General features: G+C 43.9%; 1 protein-coding gene across 5 annotated transcripts in view; it reads left to right on the top strand.

Moving 5' to 3' along the window:
• The window catches only part of ntng2b (netrin g2b), a 64,321-nt gene that overhangs the window by 13,916 nt on the left and 31,268 nt on the right, over positions 1–19,137 (top strand). For all 5 annotated transcript variants that reach the window (XM_079289974.1, XM_079289975.1, XM_079289973.1 and 2 more), the window contains exon 4: positions 18,456–18,628. In XM_079289974.1, coding sequence (XP_079146100.1) covers positions 18,456–18,628 — 173 coding nt within the window. The remainder of the gene's footprint in view (positions 1–18,455; positions 18,629–19,137) is intronic.

Genomic DNA, 19,137 nt, shown 5'->3' with positions numbered 1-19,137 from the left:
AGCTGACATTTGAATGGTATTTAACATCGGTGTTGGGACGGCCTGGAACAGAAGGAAGGAGGTGTGAATGTGTGTGTGTGTGTGTGTGTGTGTGTGTGTGTGTGAGATAGGGATGGTGGGTGAGCAGAGGGAAAGTGAAGATGAGTGACTTTTTTGAGGGGCGTTGGCTTATGTGGGCGTCTTGTTGTGTGTTGTGTGTGGAGACGAGGTATGGGGGTTGTTTGATGAAGTCCTGAGTGGATGCTGACACAGCACACACACACACACACACACAGCCCTCTAGCACTGTGAAAAGGGCCTGCAGGTATTGATCACAGCCACTTTTCAGGCTCAGCACAGAATCAGAGAGCAGGAGAGCCCTGCCCAATACCCCGGAGGGGGGGGGGGGGGGGGGGGGGGGCCAGTCCATCACCACGTCACAACCTCCACCGTAACCAGCACATTCCACAATCAACCATGCCTGCATAGAAATATTTGTGCTTATTTCTTTATTCAGTAGTCCACAAGTGCACCACATCTATAAGAATTCATCTTCCGTCTCCAATTCCCTGCTGCGCCGCTTTGCTTGAAACACCGTTGAGCTCCCAAAACATTTCTCTTCATATTTGTACTTCCAGGACACTTTCTTGATTCCTCTCCTCACCCAGAGAGCAGGACTAATGGCCGGTGGCAGCTGGAGATAGTGTCAGTTTGTGCTGGATCTGGTAACAGAGGACCCAAATTTAGCCCTGTGGAGATGACTGAGGCCAGTCCGTCTTCCGCCCTGGCCACCCACACCTCCCGTAACATAATCGCGAATCAATAAGTTATTCTGGGCAGCCAGCAGGAGTATTAGGTGATAGTGGAGGGGGGTCTTCAACAGTACAGTACAATCAAGAGTGTCTGATGCTTACGGCTGGGAAATTGATTTTGGGGAGCGAGACGATTAGTCAATGTTCCCTGGACAAAAGGCTAAGCTATTTCATCTCATCTCATCTGGCCTTAGTAACATATTGGGATTTCCAATGCTTAAAATTTGAATAATGAATATTCCACTCCGCTGGTGCTCCGGCGGGGACGGCACGCTGAAATGGGTTTTATATGATCAAGACCGAATGGCAGTGTACCGCAGGTCGCCCCGGTAATGAGATATGCTGGCGTTATCGATGGAGAGAGGGTTGTAGTCACTTCCTGGCCGTATTGTATGTCCCCAGGCCTCTAGCTGTGGCTCTCTTGCTGAACCCAGTTAAAAGTAATTATGATTAGTTAACTATTCGTAATGACCTGCGTTGAGCCTGGACAGAGACAGCAAAAAAGTGAAAAAATAGCCTTTTTCTCATCAACCAGTGTAAGACGTTACCTCTGTGGGACGGGTCTCTTTTGTCCGACGCTGCATCGTCGCCGAGTGACTTGCCGGGCTCTAAAGAGCTGGCGCAGGTATGCGGGAAGCCAGGTGCTCCGGGTTAAATCGTGCTGCTTTATCAATAAAAACGTAACCCGATAGGCCGTTAAGTGCAAACGCAGGTTTGATAGGAGGGAGGTTGTAAATTTAGATTTGTGGACGCCATGGAAACACTCAGCAAACTGGATCTTGAGCCAGTTGTGAGGGGGCATTTAGGGTAAAAGGGCAGCCATCGGTGGAGCAGAGAAGGGCAAACAGAGGGAAAGTCAAATTGGATAGAGTCGATAGAACGTTATTATACGATTCAGCCTCGCTCGCTTTGTGTTGCTAAGTTCTCCCGGGGTTGACTGTAATGAGCTACAGTACTGACTACAATATCACCTCTAAGCAAAGGTGTTTTGGGTTTTCAAAGCCTCTGGCTTCATGCTCATTTTACAGGCTGCATTCAACCCTTAGATGTGGCTATTTCCATCTCGCGGACAGATGGGCCATGGGAAAGCCATCTCCAGCAATCAAAGGTAGAGTAGCAAAGCCTCCGCTCTATCATCATTTACATCAGTGAAATCCTATTCACCGGGAAGCTTCACTCGTAAGCGGAGCTCTCAAATTCCCCCTCATTCATTGGCCCTCCATCTCCCCATCCCTGTTCCCTCTGTCCCATCTGTCAGCCGCCCTGCTGGACTGTGGAGTGGGCTATAGGCCTGTCTGTAGTCTGCATTATGGATTCGCTGTGGGGTCATGGTTTGGGCCTTTTTAATGAAATAAGCAGCAGGTCGTACGGTGAGTCTTCATAATGGAATAAAGGAAAGGCTGTAAGCTCAGGAAGAGCCAACTAAGTGGATTAGGGCCAAGACGGGGAGAAGGAGATGGAGCAGAACTGCTTACAACTCAACGACTCTAAGACGGAGGTCCTAGTTATTGCTCCAGAGGAGTTTGTCCCCATGATCAGGCAGATTATTAGTCCACTCTCCTCTGCTGCCCATTGCAACCTGCGCAATCTTGGGATTTTCTGTGATCGATCCATGTCCTTTGACCCTCATGTTAAGCAGCTGTCCAGGTCATGTTTCTTCCATCTCAGAAATATCAGTCAACTGAGATCTGTAGTATCAACACCTGAATTAGAGATGATCATACACACATTTATCTCTTCACGCATTGACTACTGCAACTCACTTTTCACATCACTCAGTGTATCTGCTCTTAACCGTCTGCAGGTCATCCAAAATGCTGCCGCCAGATTACTCACCAGGACAAATCGACGGTCTCACATCACCCCCGTACTCCGATCTCTCCACTGGCTCCCTGTAGCATCTAGGATACACTTTAAAATTCTCACCATCACTTACAGAGCACTTCACGGTCAGGCTCCGGCTTATGTAGCTGATCTACTTCGCCCCTATTCACCCGCCCGCACTCTCAGGTCAAACGCTCTAGGTCTTCTGTCCCACGCACACAGTGGCCCCGAGGCTCTGGAATGCTCTGCCTGCAACTCTGCGCCTCGCAGATACTGTGGATACTTTTAAAAGCCAGCTCAAAACCCACCTGTTTAGGCTGGCGTTTGTGTAAAAGTAAACCCATGTCCTAGACATTTATATTTAATTTTTCATTATTTAATTTTTTATTTTTTTATTTTCTCTGTGTAGATAATTTATTGACCCTTGGGTCACATTTTGTTTTTTATGCTTTTAAATGTCTGCTCTGTTAAGCACTTTGTGATACTACTGTCTGTATAAATAAAATTCATTCATTCATTCAGAGTGAGGCGGAAGACGAAGTCTGCATCGTTTTTCTCTCCCGGCTGGTAATCGCTGCAGCATCAGGCCTTCTTCTCCCCGACTTCTCAGTTTGATTTGATTGTCTGACGGAGTAGGAATGACATGTAAGAGAAGCCAAGTGTGCGGAGCGTCTTACTCCCCTACGTCAGTCGGCTGAGCAAGGAAATGTATTGTTAGCAGCACATGTAACACAGTACTGTTGAGGTTGATGTCACCAACAAATTATCATTTTTCAATTGGCTTTCAGAAATAATTGTGCACACAGAATTTAAAGTGTGTTAGATCTTGTCACATTTTATTAGAAAACCCACTATTAGCAATTGAGGCAATCAATGTTTTTCAAATATCAACGCAAGTATTGATTTTTTGAAAATTGGCTTTTCCTAATTGGCTTAAACTACTGAACAAACTATGGAGGAGCAAAGCCGAGTCACAGTGTATTACAAATATGAATACCACCCCTACTAATACTGCCACTAGCAGTACAAAGAAACAGGGATTTAGTTTTGTGGGCTTTCACACCTAATTACGTTTGAGAGGCCCCGTCTCGTCTGAAGGCCTCGCCTTTAATCAACAACTAATTATCTTCCAGTCGTGAAAATTTGCTTGAGAGCAGACCTGCCAGAAAGCGAGCCGTATAAACACTAATGGTATTCAGGGTGTTTTTACATGGTCGTGTTGTAACACCCCCACTGACAGAGCTAATGTGCTGAGAGGTTTAAGACTTTCCTTCAGACTGGCACAGGAAACTTTACTGCTGCTGATAAGCATGTTGCAGAGAGCAGAGAAAGGACAGTCAAAGCAGTTTTCATGACCTTTTAGGTGTTCTTATGTCTCAGGTCAAGTCAAGCAATGCAACGCTTCATTTAAATCACTTTTGGCGAGGAATGACTAGAGCTGCTGCTGCTGCATGCAGCTTTTACTGGGCTTGAGGAAGAGTTGTTTATCTTGGGAATGTGTCATGAGAGAATTCTGTTTTAAGTGAATACATCACCGTGCGTCTGGGCCACAAATGCTCAACACATCTATCATCAGATTGGCTATTTTTCATTCCACTGCTTGTGTTGCTTGCACGTGTACAGAATATCTAGAAATCGGATTTTAATATAAGCTTGAAAACTCCGATTTTTGATTTTGAGAATATTATTTCGGAGTGACTAGAAGATGACGAGATCAGGCCACATTTACCCCTGGTATTAGCATGCTAGCTTTATCTGGATACATTATGTGGATGCTGATCCACAGGCCTTGGCATTTAGACCTTAAATTCATAAAAGTTATCTTGATTCTGCACGTATTGGGATCGGATATGATTATGCAAATTCAGATGTGGTCTGGCCAATCCAACAGCAGTCCGATCCCAACGCGTTCTGTATGCATTTACACTTTGCATTAAAATGTTTTTTTTCCTTATCAAGATAGGATCTCCAGAAACAGATGTGAACACGATGAAAGGGTGGAGCCACATCTGGATCAGGTTTATTGAGATTAATTCAAACTTTAACCGTAACCTACGAGGCAAATGTCTTGATTGTGAACGGAACAGTGGTTCCCAACGTGCTGGCCAGGACCTCAACGGACCGTAAAGTAAATCTGAGGGGTTACAAGATAATTAAAAGGGAAATCCATTGATTTTAGACATCGTCCTAAAATCCTGTCACTGAGTCCTGAGTAGTACAAACTGTTTGTGTTTTGCCGTTAAGCCTTTAAACACATTAATCAGTTACTCCGGCTGGACTTCAAGGATCTTAAACACGCTCCCACCAACGCAGCCCACTGCTCTGTTTTCAACACTGTTTGAATCCCCACTTAGAGTTGCATTGTGGGTAATGTAGGCGCCGGGTTTTGACAAGTAAGAAGACCGTGTGGAATAAAATCAGACGATATCTCTGTATAACTGTGAAGTGCAATGAGTACTCTTGTAACAAAATAGGGAAGAAGAAAAAACAAATCAGACCAGTTGATATATAAAACTAAACACTCGAACTGATCATATGCTGAAAATCAACACAATTCAAATTGTAACAGCACAACGTACTCATTTAAAGTTTTGAATGAGAAACCTTCAGTAACCCTGATCTGTACTTTTGCAGTCACGCTGCCTCCTGAAGGATGGACTAATTAGACTGCATGGTGGCCTGTTGCAAAGGTTTATTGTGGTTCTGGAAGCATTAATCTCTGTGGCCACGAGGCTTGTCCATCATCTCCACCGGAGAACAAGGAAGAACGGATGCCTCTCCTCTGCTCCCTTTATGGAGCCTCCAGTCTTTTTGTGTGCTTGGTTTTCCATGTAGGGTGACTTTGACTTTGGAGACTGTCACCACTATTTTTTTTTTTAATTACACCAAAAGTTTTCTTTCGTGTCCTTTACAGAGTGAAGGTGAGCGGATGGAAGGTATAAGCCTGGATCAGGGGGAGAGGGAGAGGAAGAAAAGAGGGAGGCAGATGATGGATTAACTCCTAGTTCCATGGGACTAGCTGGGGTGTGTGATTTTGTGATGAATGATGTGAGGTGTGATGCTCTGTAAATATTATTCTCCAGTTCACACAGCCACCACAGAGCAGAGTAACAGTCTCCCCCACATATTCTCCCTATTTTCCAGCCTCGGTTGAAAACTTTCCCCGTCTGTTCCGTTTCAAGAGGAAACCGCTTTGCACTTGAATACTGCCAGCTTCTCGCTCATGAATGAAATATACGCTGCATGCTTGATGTGTGTGTGTGTGTGTGTGTGAGTGTGTGTGTGTGTGTTCTCGCCGAAGCCGGGGAACCTTCACGCGTGGTCCCTCCCACCCCGTTCAGACTCCTCCCCTCTGAGCTGCTCTTCCTCCGAGGCAGCCGAGGCTCGGAAACAGATCACTTTTTAAATCATTCATGAGCACTCCCCAGAAAAGAAAGGCATGCAGAAAGCTGAGGGACCGCAATGAGGAATGTGTCATTGTTCCTCTCATATGCCATGATTTATGACACAATGGTTGTAGCTGATTTCATAATCACAGTTTATTTCCCTTCAGAAGGGAAGGAAAGTTAAAGTCAGCAATTTTGCCTGTTTTCCTTTCATTCCCCTTCTTTTGTTTCACAGATGAATGTCCCTTTCTTCATCCCCTCCCTCTTCTCTTTTCTTCCTCCACCTTCCCACCCCTCGTCTTCGTCGTCCCATAAATATCCCTTTTAAATTCACAAATACAACAAAGAATTCTCCCCACTAGCGCCTGCACTGTGCCTTACCCAGCATCTGGTGAAAGGGGAATCTCTTGATACCGCGAGTGTGCTTTAACGCTGAAAGGCATGCTGGGAATTGTAAGTGGGAGAACATGCGGTAGAGGGAGGGTGTCCTTGGAAAGATGGTTTGTTCTCAGTCAGCCACATTAATTAGCATAGCATTATTACAGGCATGGCGTGTTCAAAAACACACAGGGCCTTTAAACTGTCACCACAAGCATGTCGACGGGCACGGATAAACAGCTCATCAATGCGAGAGACAGAAAAACAAGCCTGTGTGTTTGTCAATGAGACACACACCAGCTCATGCACTGTGATCAGTCAGGTTTTGATGTCAGAGACTTTTACTTTCACCACGGTGTTGTCCCAGCCGGAGCTTTGGAGGGACGAGAGTCTGCAAGTTTTCAGTCCAGCCGAACAAGACAGCAGGTGACGGAGAACATTGTTCAGTTTGGAAAACACTTTCAAATGAGACGCAAAAAATCTGTAGGTGGAGTTTGCTCGTTGAAGAAAGCTGAGCCTGAGCCGTTTCATCCGCTGAAGAAGACCATGCTGTTTGGTCAAAAGCTCTGTAATAAGCGAGCAAGGTGAGCTTGGGGTGAGACTGTTTCGTCAGCTACTGTTTCCAAGGTCAAGAATGAAATCATAGAAGGATATTTGTAGTTTCTGTGAATCTACTTGCTGAACATTTTCTCAATTAATCATGATTTACTCTTAATCAGCTGCTAAATTGCACTTAACCAATAAGTCGTCAATACTTCCTCATGATGCACATTTTAGGTATTATTTTCTGTTCGCTGAAGTGGTCCAGTATACGCAGAAAACATGCATCATCATTCATGGTAATCTCAGTTTTGCTACTTTGTATACCTTATTGTATTTCTTAAATTAAGCAGCAATCTGATACTAAATATCAAATATAAAAAAGTCAATAAAGTTGGATGCAGTGAATTAGATTTCAACCTTCCACAACAGATTGTATAGTTGGCAGGAAACTAAAAGCAAAAAATGCTGAAAAAGTGTCAAAATGTGCTAAATATTTGATTAAATAACATACATTTGAACTACAATTGGATAAAGACTGGGAGAGACAGCCACTGTTTTGTGTTTGATTAACAACTGAAACGATGAGTCGATTAGTTCATTAGTCGATCAATAATTGTTGTGAAGTGAGAAAACAAATGCCAGATTATTAGACGATGAAAATAATCAGTTGTAGTTGCAGCGACTGTTTGATTTTCAAGCACGGGGTCAATTTGACTCTCTGTTCTGATTCTCTGTTCGTCACTCGTATTCTTGTCGTACACAGAAACCAAAGTTCCCCCAAACTTGACATCTGGTACAGAGTGAAGAGACAAAGATGGCTCCATATAGTGTTCAGAACAGTACATTTATGTGGTCTTTGGATAATCTAATTTCAAAACCACCACAAGTAATTCATTTATATCGAGATTATTACGCAAAATATCATAATTGCTGAATAAGCTAAGCAGTTTCTTTTTTTTTTTTTGCTACAGCTCGGAGCACAAGTAAACACTGTCCTCTCTGGGTTTCATGCACAAAGACCCCCCATGTTTTAGCACTAATTGCCTTGCTAACCGCACTGGTGTGTTTTGAAACTCTCCTTCCGCTCACTCTTCACCTCCTCTGCCTCGCGGCTTGGGCAACTCTCTCCTCTCTATGACTAATGATCTTCTCTCAGTCTCAAGGTTTTAGCGGGATAATTATATTAACCCCTGTCCTCTGGCTGATCGCAGCACAGCTCGTCTTCCCCAGGCATCCTCCCTTCCACGGTCCCACCGGAATTAGACAGCAACGTACACATGGCTGTACAGGAGCGTACACTACGGGTGTGTTCTGTATTGGCTTGGGTGCGTGTCTGCAGCTGTGTGTGCGTGCGTGCTTTGATGACTTTTAGGATAAATTAAAGCTAAGAAAAAGGGCGAAAGTGTGTTATTGTGTGGAAATATATTTGGGTGAAGGACTGGGGATTAGGGGTTTGTGTGCGTTGGTGGGCTTATTTACAACAGCATGCCTTTACACATCAGAGGTTCAACAGTGTGTCTCTAAAGTTCGTGTGGCGGGCATTCCGTCTCGGAGAGAAGGCCCTGAGAGTATTGTGTTCTCCACTTCCAAAGTTTTTCTTTCTGATATACACACACACACACACAAAGATCCTACAAAGATCCTTTTCGCCCCTGGGGTTCCGAAGACTCTGTGGGGGGCTGCACAACAGGAAGAACCTCCCACCAAACCCCATGTCGTCCCAGAGTTTCTGTCTCATCATCACATTTTCATTCCCCCCATTGCCTCCCAACTCCCTTTACTTCTTCTTCCTCATTCGTATCTTAAATAAAATGAGGATGTATAATAACACCCCCTCCCTCCTCCAACTCGCACCCAATTTCCTCCCTCCCCAGGTGTTACTCATTGCTGTAGTGTTCATTAAAACACATTCAGCAGCAGTAAGGACTCTGCAGGGAGGTCACGCGCTAATATGCAGCACTGTTAACACCGTGATCTGAGGGCGATGCGGGCCGGACGGGGTGAGACCGATCTCTCTTCAGTGGGAGGCACCTTACGATGCGGTGACATGGCTGCTTGAGGAAGAGCGGCGTCAGCCATTCTGCATCATTCATGCTGCATCATGCTGCATGAATATTACAATGCCGGCGTGCAGAGTCTTAAATTACCACCCGCCAAATGGCAGTAAAGCATGTCTTCTGTGGACGAATTAATAAGGGTCGCCCACCACAGTGGTCAGTGAGGGTGCATGTATTCATAGGTGATAACATTCAGTATTTGTTATTGATAGGACAATAACTTTTTATTGGTGTCATGCAGAGACAAGCAGAGAAAACTATGGGTGAAATTGCTGACGTGGGGCTTTCACACAGTATTTCATTTATGTCTGCATGCTAAGCACAGACGTATTCTTCATTACTGGAAAGAATGGCAGTCGGTTTTTTGGACACATAATCAAACAGAACATTTTATTTAAATCGTGGATTATATTCAGTAGGAAAAATGTTTTGACCAATAAAAAGCAAAAAGAGATCCCAAGGAGACTAAAAAAACAAAACGTTACTCGCGTCTTTGTGTGTGTTTTTAACCAGTAAAAGAAAAGTTTGACTTTTGGCTGTCTCGATATTAATATTTTGAGTGGTGATCAGTAGATATGGCCACTTGATAATTTAGTTTTTTAGTTCTCAGAGTTAGTTCTGATCGAAACATTTGAATGATTGAATGGGTGTTCAGATCAAAAACAGCTCTGCTCAAAAAAACATGTGGGTTAAGTTGGTGGGGGATTGTTTATTCGGGCAAAAGACGAGACGATGAAATATGATCCAGGAAGTTCAGTTTGAGTAACAGATCCATGAGATTTGAAGCTTATCAGACACCAAAACATTGCACACTTATAATACTCAGACAGAATGTAGAAAGTCATCATCACAGCAATCATTTTAACTTTTGTTGCGATAGTCAAAGCGTAAACAGTAGAAATATCTACCTCGTGTGAGAGCTTGCAGTATTTCATGGGCCAGCGTCTTGCTGGATGATGTAACTGTGCTTTGCGGCAAGTTGAACAGGTTCAACTCTTCTGCTGGATGACCTTGCGTTTTTTTTTTTTGTTGCAGGGAATGAGCGGTCTGCGTTTCTCATCCACTGCTAAATTTGGTCTGAACGTGGTCCACCGTCTTTATGTTTGTTTGTTTTCTGATTTTATTTTATGAACTTTCAGGGCAAGAATATTCAAAAACACAAACTAAATAAGGCCCGAAACTAAAAACAAAAAAGATGGCAAAAGTAGCAAAAATGTATCCATGATAATCCCCGGTGTCCATCGCTGCAATGATCGAGATGTTCACAGTCTGGAATTATGTGTACTCTACATTGTCACAGTCAGGGGACATGCAATGAGTATATGATTTAAAAAGAGAGTACAAATAAACTGGACACTAAAACAGGCAAGCGAGGCACATAAATCAACATACACTACAGAGTCAATGTGCTTACTGATAGCAATAAAGGGACCACAAATCTGAATGAATTCATATCACTGAGCCACTTCTTAAAACAAGAGTTTACTTACTCTTTAAGTGACCAAGAAAGTTATTTACAAATTGAGTCTCATCCTACACAAAGCCTCACTGGAAACAGCCAGGGTGACAAAATCCTTTGATAGCTACATATTAATTACCCCTGCAGTTTGAAAGGCCAGCAAAAACAGTACATTTCAAACAGCTGGCATGTAACCCACACCTGAGCTCTTCCAGTCTCTCTCTCTCTCTCTCTCTCTCTAACACACACAGCCTCTGCTGTGCTCATGAGAACGGTCCTCTGAGGTCTGGACAGGAGAACAGGATGTGCCCAGGCTCCATTATGTCGTTATTTGGTGCTGTGCATACGGTCCATACTTCAGAGAGCAGGTAGCTCAAAGTGGCCCTAACTCTGCCTGCTGCTCTTTGCATGACTCGAACTGACCAATCAGAGCGATGCTCTCAGGAATGTGCACGCACGCAATAGTCAGTTACTGTATCCTGCGTAAATAATTTACTCGTACGCTTAGTCACACACAATATCTCTCTCTCTCTCTCTCCATCCATCCCTCTATCTAGTGCATCACAAACTAAAAGACTTTACTCAGAGCAAACTGCACTAATATAATGAATCATCCCACGTACACACCAGGGAGGTCACACATCCCCGCACTCTGCATAGTACACACACACACACACACACACACACACACACACACACACACACACACACACACACACACACACACACACACACACACACACACACACACACACACACACACACACACACACACACACACACACACACACACACACACACACACACACACACACACACACAGGGTGTGGATTGCAAAGACAATCAAGGTCATTCCTGCATTTTGAATGATTTAAGAAGTATTTTTGCTGACAATTTCACTCAGCTTCTTCCTTCAGAGGCCCAAAAACATCCAGTGACCTTTCAACATATACAGTGAGTGTGTAACGAGACGCCAAACACACAGTCACTTCGGCTGCCTAAGATGCTTCAGTAGAAAGTCTTTTCTCCCTCAGACGCCCCGCAAAGATATGTACTTTTTGAAACCCAGAGAAACTAGGAAAATACGAAAGGGAGGAAATGGATCTAAAACATTTGTGGTCTTTTGCAGTTGACAGCTTTCATTAGATAATGACAGATAATGAGCTTGAGTGGAATGATTTGTTGAGAATAAAACCACAAGTTCGGTTTTTAATGAATGACGGGTGACGGGTTGATAGACGTGTGAAAGAATTATTGTGGTTCTGAACAGAGGCACAGTGTAATCCCTGCTCACCACATGATTGCAGGGGAGGTCAGTTATAGATTCCCTGTTTAGCCTAGAGAGCGAGAGCGAGAGAGCGAGCATGTGAGAGAAAGGATGGATTGTGGAGAGGGCGGGGGTGAGGAGGAGAGGGAACGTTTGAAGACACTCATGCTGCTCTCCTGCTACGGGAGGTTGCACTCGAGGAAAATCGATCCTCTCCCTTCAGAGAAAGAAATTTATGAAGCTGGAACATAAACGCAGTCATGTCCAATTAGCTGCTCTGAATTTACGAGGCAAGGCGAGGGAGGAAGTGGGAGGGGACGTGGTGATAAAGACCTCAGCAGAAGCCAATAAGGCGTGCTGCTGATCAATGATCCAAGCTTCACGCAGCACCCACTCCTCGCTCGGCCGCTTGCCGTTGAGCTCGGGATACGCCATGTTGGAGGGCTCGGCTTTCCTGCAGGCCGCCTTCTACCAATCAGATTTCAGACCAATCAGATTTGAATTTATGGACACACTTAAATATCACCTCCAGGCATGATTTATTTCTGATATGTTTCTTCCCTAAAAAAGTGAAATTGCCTCGTTAAAATGACGTCTTAGACCTAAAACATTTGAATGTCCCCAAAGGGGCAATTTGTGGTACAGCACAGTGAACTATAAAGATAATACAGACACAATTAAAACAACAAAAGTCCATGATCATGACTTATCAATGAATAAGACCAATCCCCGTCTACTCCTCCTCCCTCAATGAAGAATACAGAATCTATGAACATGTAAATATTGTTGTTTTCTCTTCAAATTCCTCGGACACGATGTCTCCTCCTCATAGAGCAGGAGTGTCAAACTCATTTCCACTCTGGGCCACATCAGCATCACGGTCGCCCTCAAAGGGCCGGTTGTAACTGTAAGACTGTATAACTGTAACTTCTCCTAACATATTGTTAAATAACTCTCTCTGCATTTGATTATTGTTTATTCAAGTGTAAAAATATTGTACATGCAGTTATATAAATGTAAACATATATTGAAGCACATTTCCATTATTATAACATCAATCATTTTAATTGAGGGTTAAGAAACCCACATGACTCTATCAAAGATCAAACTATTAAAGAAAATAACAAAGACAAATATCAAACACAAGTTATTACAATAACTTTGTTCAAAGCTGTTTGTGTCACCTCTCTGCATCACTAATGTTCCTCCCTGTCGTCGTCCTGTGCATGGCAGCTACATCCAAGAGCTGCTCACTGAGAGTCAGGTCTGATGAACATGGATAGATGATGTATCCGTGTTGTCTGTGCTTTCATCAACAGTTCATTAGAAACACAAGTACCTGCTCGTCTCTTAGCTAGCTGTGTTGTTAGATTGCTGCTAGTTCATGAACTCGGTCTGCGATGGTGTTTCTTCACAAACTGACATTTGTAAAAGTCTGTATCTGGTCGGAGCTCTGCTCACATACCTTCAGCATGCACTGGGCTGTAGCTGTGTGAATATATTCTGCTGTGATTGCAGTCTGCCTTTTAATTCTTGGACAGTTTGATGTTTTTCTTGGAGCCTAAATTTAGCTCCGTGTTTGGTGTCAAAATGCCGACGTGAATTATATCCTTCATCACCGACACGCCTCATAACACAGACGACAGACCCGTTGTTCTCCTTGAAGCACAAACATGTATTCGCTTTCCCATCTTTCATTACATTTTCTTCCCTCTGCATCAATTTTTCTCTTCGTGGACATTTTGGGATCATTTGTGGATCTTTTTCAATCGTTGGAAAACATCTTTTCAGGCTGTTGCCTCTCCTGTCCACCTGTTGTGATCGTTTTAATGTCGGTACACAGACAACATGCTATCTCATAATTTCAACTTTCTATCTCATAATTTCGACCTTGGGGACACTTTTATTTTCAAGTCTAACTTTTAATTATTTTTCGCCATCTTGGTTTTTGGCCGTTGCCATCTTGGTTAATTGCAACAAGATGTGACACGAGAGGGGAGAGCTAAGTACCACCGAACGCTGAATAAGACATTTTTAGTCCACCAAAATGGGAGACTTCATGTCCTCTGTTCAACAAAAATCTGATATTATACACTTTACAAAGGTTTACTAAGTGTAGGGTTATTGTGTTGTATTCTCATTTCCTGTCCATTTTCCTGCTATTTCATTCATCGCCTTGCATTTGCACATGGACCTCCATGTCATGAGTCAGCCCTGGTTTGGATGTTAAGTCTCCAACAAAAGCCCTGACACTCATTGCCCATTAGGCTCTCACTCTACTGCGACTCCAGCAGGTAGCGTAGCCGGTTGCGGTATCAGGGGAGGGAGTTGCTGCAAATAGCGAGTGGGCCTTCTCAGTGACGGCTGATCGAACACAGAGTAGAAGAGGAGGTCTCTTGCTGGGTCAGAGCCGCATCGATGTGGTCTGTCATCGCAGGTTAGAGCACGTCAATGCGGACCCTCCTCCTGGTCCTCCGAGTCTCACCGCTGTGGTCGGGGAGGCAGGCAGGCTGTCAACGCTCTGACACAGCTGCTCTACTCCCTGCTGAACTGACTGCTCAGCCCCCCTCCCCGCATCGTCTATACCCGCCTATTTTCTCCTCCACCTACTCCGCTCAGACACAAGTCCACAACCCAATTTACTCAGTGCGGTCCACAGAGTGCACTGGTGCTACGGGCAGGAGTAAAAAAAGTGTATCTAAAAGGAGTCAGGGCTGCATAGACGGACAGAAGGGGAAAAGAAAGAAAGAGATGGGGGATCAAATGGATGAAGAAGGAGGAAGAGCGTGAGCAAAGACTGGAGGACTGGAACGGTTACAGTAGATGGAATTTGAGCAAAAGTTGAAATAAAAACTTTTCAAAAAATAGTGGGAGGAGAGTGCAAAACCGAAAATAAGAAAGCGGGAGTGATAGCAACGTCCCCGGAGGGAAATAGAGGAATAGGCATGGACTACAGTAAAGAGACTGATAAAGCCCCATTAACTGCTGCTTCCAGCTGCTTTCTCAGGCTCTGCCACCACATGACTCCCCCTTGATGTTTGTTTATCTTTCTTATTATTTATTCTCCTAATTGCTGCGTCTCTGCTGTCTAAAACAGGCAGTCCTCGCGCCATTAAATGCACGGCGCTGACATGACTTCACAGAGAAACACAGATAAGCTGACAACTAATCGGTCTATTGGATATGAAATACAGATCATTGATCAATGCAAAACATAGCGTGGGCATGTAGATATAGATCATACGATACACATGCACCAATTCTGTCTCCTACTGTAGCCTACGAAATGGTTTTGCCGTACATGTTTTGGAGGAAACCTAATTGCCGTCTGAATTATTTACTCTGGCAACATTTCTGATCTTTGTGCCACACAGACACCACAGTGGAGTGGTCTGAGCTACGCAGTACACAACTTTGACACAACAACGTTTGGGTTTCAGAAACACTTTTGTCAGAGAAAGATAATGGTTGTGGTTAAATATCGGAAAAACGTACACCGTTTCTGAAAAACTTACAGAGACCACAATTTTTTAACATTCATTTCTGGCCGGCATTTTTCCCTTTTTTGCAATCGTTTTTGGGGAAAGATCATGTGTTGTGTTGGTTAATGCAGGGGACCGCCGCGGCCATTGTTAAAAGAAGTCAGTGTTGAATGTCTGTAGGAAACAAACTGCAGTCTCCAGCGTTTGAGTCTGATGTTCTGTTGAGCCATCCATCCACCACGACCTCCTTCCTCTGCAGACTTTGTGGCTCTACAGTAACCTCAGCCGACTTCCTCCTTTGCTCCCAACGGACAAGACGCATAATTCCAACCGCTGCTGGAGGCTTTGTCCCTTAAAACGTAAATACAAGTTGTTTTTGCCCATTTGCTGAAACGAGGAGGAGAGTCTCCAACAGACTGATACAGAAGTATTGACCCATAATTACACCAGCTAATTAAACCACCACCTTGTGCGTGTGGTTTCTAATGCAGACTGGAATACATTTGAATCACTTACTTCCTTCTGCTCCTAGACTCCCTTTCTCACCCAGCTTTCTCTTCTTGTCCTTTGTCTTTTCCTCCCCTCACCTTCTCTAATTTCATCTCTCCTCTCTCTCGCTCTCTGAGTAAATAGGCTTGTGATGGATCCAGCTGTCCTGTCTTAACTTCCTCCAGCTCAGAGCTGCTACTCCCACTTTGATGACTTTGCAGTGAAGGCAGACATCTTGTGCATTAACATGCGATTGTGCCCATGTATTATTTGTGGGGGGGGGGGGGGGGAGGATCGGGAGAAATCCCAGTGCAAGCTGTCATCCGAAAGAGAGAGGGCTAAAGAGACGCGGCACTTGAAAAGTTGGAGCGTCGCATCATTGATGCGGAAGGAGTGCAAGGCTAGAAGCACTCCTGGTCTTCCTTGGCTGTACTATGTGGCAGGAGTCACAAAAGCAGGTCAAGGGGACGCGCAAAGTTTCAACCTGCAAGACTGCCAATTTTGCTTTAATGATATAATAAAATCGCAGAGGGTTTAGTTATTAGAGCTCCAATGGCATTTCGTGAAGGTAAATCTATGCATCCAGACTCATCTGCTCATGCGAGCTTTAACCTCTATATCTCGGCTGTCCAGATAACTGACAAGAGGACATTTCCTCTCGTAGGCTGCAGCCATTAGGCCTGCAAGACACAAACTGCACAGCAACATATACGTAGAAAATCACTTTGGTCTTTAGTATTGATTTTTAACTATAACTTCTAGGTGCTGCACTCAGTGGCGCTTCCTCTCTTAAGATGGGACAGATGAGATTTATCACCGAAGACGCGGGCGATGAGAAGCGGTGATATGTTCGGCGCTGTCAGTCACTCAATCCAGACGTTAGTCACCGCGCCTCTGCTTCTCAGATCTGTTGGCTGTCATCGCCGCTCTTGGTTAAACGCATCACAATCACTGGAGCCAGAAACACTCGCGCACACACACACCTGTCCCATTTCACACACACTCGCTCACTCTCTATTTCCTCCATGAAAAAGAGATGTTCAATTTCCCTCTCCGCTAAGTGGACAGCTCGTGTCCTTCAGAAGGCATGCAGGAAACAAGGCCTCGTCGACGGATGGATTTTCCCTGGCACGTCCTGTCAGCTCGTCCAGGTGATCAGAGAGAAACATAGGACGGCAAGCAACAATGTGATGCGAGACAACGCGCCACGATCGACTGCCTCCATTTCGTTTCCTGTGAAGTTTACTTCGCGTTTTCTAAGTTTCAGTCATTTCAGTCATCGTTATCCTGTATGTAAAGTAATGTGGCGAAACTAGGATTGAGGTTGGGTAGGCCGACAGGATAAACCACAAAAAAAAAGAAAAGAAATTGATGAGAAAGCGCAGATTAGTGTGAGGAAGGAAGATTGAAGCAGTCATCCTGCCAGAATACAGGGGCCATTCTTTGAATATTTGATGCAGACGGATAGCTGTTCACTCCTGTGGAACAAACTGGATTGGAGTCCAGTCGCTCATCTGGAAAAGGCTGTAATTTAAAGTCGTAGCTGCCGAATGTCCTTAAGATCCTCATTGCCCACCTGGGCCCTGCCCTCTGCCGCACTGTGCACACATTATGTTCATGCGTGCACGCACACTCGTGCGCACACACACACACACACACACTCAGATATTTGAATTTCACAGGCAGCATTTGTCAACAACAATTTGTTCCAAAATGACCTGGAAAATAGATTGCCAACAATCTTGGACCAACAGTGTTTTGCATTCAACTTTTGAAAGTGTATTATTTTTTCACTTTACATCATGCTTTGTGTCCCTGTGCTCCAGATATGTTGAGGAGAAGCAACAAGCTTTATTTTATTCATTATTTATCTGTCCTTTATTTAATTAACCCATTGAGATACAATATGTCTTCTGCCAGGGAGTCCTGGTCAAGATGGGCAGCAAGTAAAAAATGGCATATAAGAGTACAAATGGGGAAGGATAACATCACAATAAAAACATATCAAAAAACAACAACGGACACAAAACATACAGGAACCAGCCGAGGTTGCGCTCATACTACTCGATGAATCAATTAAAAGTTGCAGGTCGACGTTCAGTCAATCTGGACTTTTGACTTTCAGAAGAACTTTAGTAAAAAGAGTTTGATTCCTTTTTGATGCTTGACTCAGTTTAGGTGTAGATACAGAGGAGCTGTTGGTGAAATCAAATTACAGACAATCAGATAGACTGGCAACTGTTCAAACTTCTGAAATTGAGACCAAAAGAAATCATCGTTTCCTTTGTATGAATGTATTTACACCAATTAATCTTGATGGCATTGAATATTTATATTTCTCAGTATTTCAATCCTCATTTCGGCAACATTTTACTGGTGCATTTATAAGTGTACACTACACCCATAACAGCACCCATACAGTACAAATGCTCACACACGTCTTATTTTTACTCTCTTTGTCGGGTGTGCAGTGTAGTTTACCTCGCTGCTCAGTAAACAACAAACTACTTAGAACCTTACGTACCTTAATCCTATAATCATAATCTTGTTTAATCGTGTTTTACAATGCAATTCACCCACAATAGACTTGTGTTCCATCTCTGCACCAGACCTTTAACACTCACTATTTGCACTTGTCTTTTTTTGTCTCCTTGTTGTACAAATACACTAATTTCTAACCTCATTAACACTTACAACCAGCGTGTGATCACAACTTTCGCTTTCTGCCTCTCTCATCTCATCTGTGTACTCTGCTTTTTTTCTTCTTTTTTTGTTAAAGGTGTAAGTGTAACCTCCATGCCTCCCAGTGCCTGCTGCAGGATGGGAACCTCCAGTGCCAGTGTGAACACAACACCACGGGCCAGGACTGCCAGCGCTGCAAGAAGGGCTTCAAAGCCAAGTCCTGGAAGGCTGGTTCCTACCTGCCAACACCCAATGGAACCCCCAACACCTGTACGTATACCTAAAACATGCTATTCTGTTGATCAACTCATCAATCTGACACACAGCTAGATAAAAATACTCCTCTTTACATTTGCCTTGGCTTTTTTTGTCAGCTGGCTTTACTGTATGGATAGGACTATTAATTAATTGATCGAAGTTGCAACAATTAAAAATGTAAAACGTGAATTGTCCTCTTTACACTTTGGTTTTTGTACAAATTATACAAATGAGACAAAACGTATTAATTCATGAGCTTTTGTTGTCATGGAAAAGAGCCCGTCTTTATGCTAAGCTAAGCTACCCGGCTGCTCACTGTAGCTTCTTATTTACCGTACAAACATGAGGGTGATATCAATCTCTATCTATTGGAATGAAAGCGACTAATCATTCTCACTGAAGAGAAACGCCGCTGCTCCATTTACGGGTTGCAGGGCTGACGTTGCAGACTTAAGCCCAGCTTAGTTTATGTTACCTTAGTGCTCCGTTAGCGGTTATTGCTGGTAGTTTAGCCCCGCTGA

The sequence above is a fragment of the Melanostigma gelatinosum genome (genome assembly GCF_949748355.1).
Source record: "Melanostigma gelatinosum genome assembly, chromosome: 18".
Taxonomy (NCBI): domain Eukaryota; kingdom Metazoa; phylum Chordata; class Actinopteri; order Perciformes; family Zoarcidae; genus Melanostigma; species Melanostigma gelatinosum.
Note: the sequence above shows the minus strand (reverse complement) of the source record. Positions and strands in the feature narration are given on the sequence as shown.